Genomic DNA, 5,574 nt, shown 5'->3' with positions numbered 1-5,574 from the left:
CTGGCTTGAAGGGTTTCTATTGAAAGATCAGCTGTTATCCTTATGGGAATTCCCTTGTGTGTTATTTGTTGTTTTTCCCTTGCTGCTTTTAATATTTGTTCTTTGTGTTTGATCTTTGTTAATTTGATTAATATGTGTCTTGGGGTGTTTCTCCTTGGGTTTATCCTGTTTGGGACTCTCTGGGTTTCTTGGACTTGGGTGATTATTTCCTTCCCCATTTTAGGGAAGTTTTCAACTATTATCTCCTCAAGTATTTTCTCATGGTCTTTCTTTTTGTCTTCTTCTTCTGGAACCCCTATGATTCGAATGTTGTAGCGTTTAATATTGTCCTGGAGGTCTCTGAGATTGTCCTCATTTCTTTTCATTCGTTTTTCTTTTATCCTCTCTGATTCATTTATTTCTACCATTCTATCTTCTAATTCACTAATCCTATCTTCTGCCTCTGTTATTCTACTATTTGTTGCCTCCAGAGTGTTTTTAATTTCATTTACTGCATTATTCATTATATATTGACTCTTTTTTATTTCTTCTAGGTCCTTGTTAAACCTTTCTTGCATCTTCTCAATCCTTGTCTCCAGGCTATTTATCTGTGATTCCATTTTAATTTCAAGATTCTGGATCAATTTCACTATCATTATTTGGAATTCTTTATCAGGTAGATTCCCTATCTCTTCCTCTTTTGTTTGGTTTGGTGGGCATTTATCCTGTTCCTTTATCTGCTGGGTATTCCTCTGTCTCTTCATCTTGTTTAAATTGCTGAGTTTGGGAGTCCTTTCTGTATTCTGGCAGTTTGTGGAGTTCTCTTTATTGTGGCGTTTCCTCGCTGTGTGTGGGTATGTAGAGGTGGCTTGTCAAGGTTTCCTGGTTAGGGAAGCTTGTGTTGGTGTTCTGGTGGGTGGAGCTGTATTTCTTCTCTTTGTTCAGTCGCGCTATGGGGAGGGAGGGAGGGATGCTGCAAACAAATGACACTGGCGTGCGCTCGCAGTGCCTCAACCACACTGGGTCTGCCCCCGCTCACGGCGCGTGTAGCCTCCCTGCCCACACCGCTCAGGCTCTAGGTTGTTCCGCCGGGAACAATCCGAGGCTGGCCCTGGGTTGTATGCACCTCCCAGGTCCAAGCCGCTCAGGTTCAGGCACTCAGGTAGTCCTCAGAGGCGCAGACTCAGTTGGGGCTGCGTTTTGTGCTCTTCCCAGGTCCGAGCAGCTCAGGTGATGAGGTGTTTGGCGAGCGCCAATGCTGCGACTTATCGCCTCCCCGCCACTTGGGTTATCTGGGTGTAAAACCGGCGCACCTTCTCAGGCAGATGTTGACCGTCCAGACCCCCAATAAGTTTTAGTTAGCAAAGAAGCCAGTTTTATAGATAATGTCTCTCTGGGGCTGTGATTGCCCCCTTCCGGCTCTGGCTGCCTATCACCGGAGGGGGAAGGTTTGCAGCCGGCTTCCTCTGTTTAGTCCTTTGTTCCGTGTGCGGGCTGGCGGTGTCTTAGGTTAGGGCTGGCTTTTCGCATGGTAGATATCCCACAGTCTGGTTTGCTAGCCCAAATTATTTCGCTCAGATAGTGCTCAGGGTATTCAGGCCAGATTCTTACTCTCAGCGATGCAGCCCGCGCCGCGCCTCCCTGCCCAGCCCCCGCTTGCTAATGGCGGATGCAGGCGTCTGCGCTGCTTCTCCGCTGGAGGAGTTACTGTAGGGCTCGCAATCTGCGATTTTTAATTGTTTATTTATTTTTTCTCCCTGTTATGTTGTCCTCTGTGCTTCCAAAGCTCGGTACGGATTCGGCAGTGAGAAGGTTTCCTGGTGTTTGGAAACTTCTCTCTTTTTAAGACTCCCTTCCCGGGATGGAACTCCGTCCCTCCCTCTTTTGTCTCTTTTATTGTCTTTAATATTTTTTCCTACCTCCTTTCGAGGAGTTGGGTTGCTTTTCTGGGTGCCTGATGTCCTCTGCCGGCATTCAGAAGTTGTTTTGTGGAATTTACTCGACATTTAAATGCTCTTTTGATGAATTTGTGGGGGAGAAAGTGTTTTCCCCGTCCTACTCCTCCGCCATCTTGGTGCCTTCCCCTCTATATAGCCAATTTTGTTAGTTGGGTAGTTAGGGTAACTTTCTTGGACTTATAAACAAATTGGACTTAAATGAATGTACTCAGAATGGAATTCATAAGTGTGTAGGAAACACTGTATTATTTTTTGTGTGTGTGGTAAAATACACATAGCATAAATTTTACCATTTTAACCATTTTTAGATGTATATCCATTCATCTGTTGATGGACACTGGGGTTTATTCCACCATTTTGCTAGCTTGCAAAGTGCGGCTATGAACAAAGTTGCATGAGTGTCTGTGTCCCTGTTTTCAATTCTTTGGGTATATACCTAGCAGTGGAATTCTATGATGTCTTATTGGTTTTTTAGTTTTTTTTTTTTTTTTTAAGAACTATCTTGGCTCAAATCTGGCTGATCATTTCTGATTTTCCGTTATTTCACAATCTGTAGTCTTGATCCTCATGTAAAGAGGTGATTTCCATAGGCGATAAGGAGACGTGGTCAGTTGTTCAATGGCTGGACTTTCTTTTAAAATTGGGAAGAGCACCTTCCTTCCCCAGATGGGTGCTCTTGCAGCTATGACTTATGTGGTTTGGAATCTTAGTGATATAGAGTTAAAAAAGCAATATTAAACACAGCTGGATTGGAACAAAGTAGTTTAGAAAGAATTCTGTTAGTTGCTGCTTATTTATTCATGGTGTCACTGAGTCTTCATTGCTGCGTGTAGGCTTTCTCTAGTTGCAAATAGTGGGGACTACTCTCCAGCAGCAGTGATGGTCTTCTCACTGCAGCGTCTTCTCCTGTTGTGGAGCTTGGACTCCAGGGCATCAGCTCAGTAGCTGTGGCGCCAAGGCATGTGGGATAAAACGCAGGCCCCAAGCATTGGCAGGAAGATTCTTAATCACTAGACCACCAGGGAAGTCCCCTATTACTTGCTTTGAAGCAAATCAGGGTAATACGCTGGTTGCACTGATGGCCCTGCTGCCAAATTGTGTGACCTTGGCAAGTTAAGGAAACATGCAATGGTTTTGTGTCCATAGCTGAGAGAGAACCGACATCCAAGTCTTGTCAGAAGCATTTGAGGATCTGTATGCCAAACAATTAAAACTATGCTTGGCTCACAGTAGGTGCTAAATGAATATTTGATCTTATGATTATTTTCATTTTCAAAACCAGGGCCATCTCCCACTATCACTTTTCTCTTTTTCCAAATTTTCTTAGGTCAGATGTTTACATGCAGAGTCCGCATCCTATTTCTCCACATCTAGAACCACTCCAGTTTTCACTTTCACCATTTAATTGCCCCCAGATCTTTACTGAAGAAATTGAATTAGTAGTTACCCGTTAGGGCTTCCATTCCTCCCCTGGTCTCTCAACAACTTTTCTGCTGATTTTGGATTCTTCAGCTCCCAATCCCTGTCTCTTCAGTGGGGATCCTGGAATTGCCTTTCACATTCTGGTGGTGGTGGTCACCTCCCTGAGAAGTCTGCTTCGGAGTCAGAGCACTTTTCACACCATTACTTAGTAGGCAGTAAGGCCTTTCATTGGTGTGGGATCAAAACCAGTAACCCCTCTCCCCCTCATGAACCAACATAAAGTTTTCCTACAAGCCCTTTTGGAGGAGTTGGAGCTATTAATTTTTCTGGTCTAGAATCAGTGTATTATTCCTTATGCAAAGTGGTGGTGGCTGGAGGAACAGAGGGGAGAGAGACTCACAGAGCAGCCTGCTATCATTGCTTAGCTGCTCAGTCATGTCCAACTCTTTTTCGACCCCAAGGACTGTAGCCCACCAGGCTCCTCTGTCTGTGGGATTTCCCAGGTGAGAATACTGGAGCGGGTTGCCATTTCCTTCTCCAGGGGATCTTCCCAGACCCAGGGATCAAACTGGCATCTCCTGCATTGGCAGACGGATTCTTTACCATTGAGCCACCAGGGAAGCCCAAATAAATCTTTTGTGATCCCATGGATTGTTGCCTGCCAGACTCCTCTGGCCATGGGATTTCCTAGACAAGAATACTGGAGTGGTTTGCCATTTTCTTCTCCCACAGAATAGCCTGCGCTGCAGCAAAGTCTCAGACAGTCTAGGATACAGAGGAAACAAAAACTTTATTCTTTCATAGGATCAGACAGGGGTGATGACAATCAAGGGGGCAGATACTATAATTTCCAGCAGAGATGAGGTGGGTATCCAGTGGGCTTCTGGAGAGTGGATAGCAAGAGCCACTGTGGAGGGCTCAGCCGCTCTCCAGGAGCATCTCAGCAATGGCCAAGGGCTCAGAGACTGGGGTGTTGGGAAGGAAAACACTAGGCTGACAATGGCTTTGGATTCTTGTTTCCTCTGAAATCACGTGTCTCAGCATCAGGAGGCCAGGTCAGCAGCAGCCTCCAGATCCCTGGCCACAGCCAGAGCGCCCGGACTGCAGACCACCATCACCATCACAGGAGTCGGAGCTCTGGCGCCGGCAGCGGTGGGACCTGCAGCGCCTGTGGGAGCCCAGGCAGCAGCCGCCCTCAGAGCTGGGGGTGCAGCCTGAGGAGGCTGGAGGCAGACACCGTACTGGGCTCTTTGGGGGGCACTTGGGGGAAGGGCACTTGGGAGGGCGCTGGCACTGCTGCTGGTTCTGCTGGCAGGACATCTCAACGGGAAGTCAGTGAGCCTGGACACATTCAAGGAGAAAAGATCAGTGCACAAGCTCCAGGCCAGTGTCTCCCCTGTGAGCTGTCTTACTAGGGCCTATGCTTCTAATCCCAGTTACCTCCTGAGCTGTGATATTCAGGAGGAAAGCGGAAATGGATCTCAAGTTCAACTGACCTGGCAAGACAGTTCCCTCACTCTCTACTCCTTCCTAGAACCATGCTGTCATCCTCTAAGTGGGCCCCATAGAAACACGGAGGCAAGTACACCCCACTGGGAAGTGACCCCTGGAGGATGTCTGTGCGTGTATGTGTTTCAGAATGATGAGTGGGGGGATGCTGAGAGCCAGGGCTCTGGTGTGTCCCAGACCCTGACTCCTCCCACACAAGTTGTTGCTCACTGTCCCCTGCCCTGCCCCCAACTGCTCTCCAAAGTCCCCTTCTTGCTGTCTCCACAGACACCTCTGCTTCTCTCTTCCCCACCAACCCCGAGTTTGTCTCCGCCACACTCCCTGCTGAGGCTCTGTCCCCTCCAGTCACTCACCGCTGCAGTGGAGGCAGAAGGATGCTCCCGAGGAAGCTGTGGATGTGGAGCCCAAGGCAGGGGCCCTTTTATCCTGCGCTGGGTGTGTGATGCACCGCCCGAGCATCCTGCTGCTTTCACAATCAGGGGGAGGGTGACACACACTCCCATCCTGGCTTTCCAGCTTCTTCCTGGATCCTTGCCAAGATGTCAGGTGAGAGGGAATCAGGAAATGTGGATGACGACTCCTTAGGTGTGTTGGGGACCTGCCGTTTCTCCTTTCATTCATGCAGCTCAGATGCTTTAATTTCAGCTCTGCCTCTTGCATCTTTGCTGAATGAATAAATGTGAGGATGTAGACATATATGTGACAT

At 47.7% G+C, this 5,574-nt stretch overlaps 1 protein-coding gene across 1 annotated transcript; it reads right to left on the bottom strand.

Annotated features, from left to right (window-relative positions):
- Window positions 1–4,130: 4,130 nt before the first annotated feature.
- Window positions 4,131–5,269, bottom strand: LOC104971497 (late cornified envelope protein 3B-like). The gene is made up of 2 exons (XM_010803066.3): window positions 5,222–5,269; window positions 4,131–4,700 (listed from the first exon to the last, which is right to left on the bottom strand). Exon 2 carries the CDS (start codon window positions 4,677–4,679, stop codon window positions 4,416–4,418), a length of 264 nt encoding a protein of 87 aa, XP_010801368.1. The 5' UTR covers window positions 4,680–4,700; window positions 5,222–5,269; the 3' UTR covers window positions 4,131–4,415.
- Window positions 5,270–5,574: the final 305 nt, after the last annotated feature.

Source organism: Bos taurus, chromosome 3 (assembly GCF_002263795.3).
Source record: "Bos taurus isolate L1 Dominette 01449 registration number 42190680 breed Hereford chromosome 3, ARS-UCD2.0, whole genome shotgun sequence".
Taxonomy (NCBI): domain Eukaryota; kingdom Metazoa; phylum Chordata; class Mammalia; order Artiodactyla; family Bovidae; genus Bos; species Bos taurus.
This window is presented reverse-complemented; position numbering and strand designations above follow the sequence as displayed.

Bases quoted from the DNA above. Each gene is read 5' to 3' on its own strand.
- LOC104971497 (XM_010803066.3), bottom strand. From the start codon at position 4,679: ATGTCCTGCCAGCAGAACCAGCAGCAGTGCCAGCGCCCTCCCAAGTGC.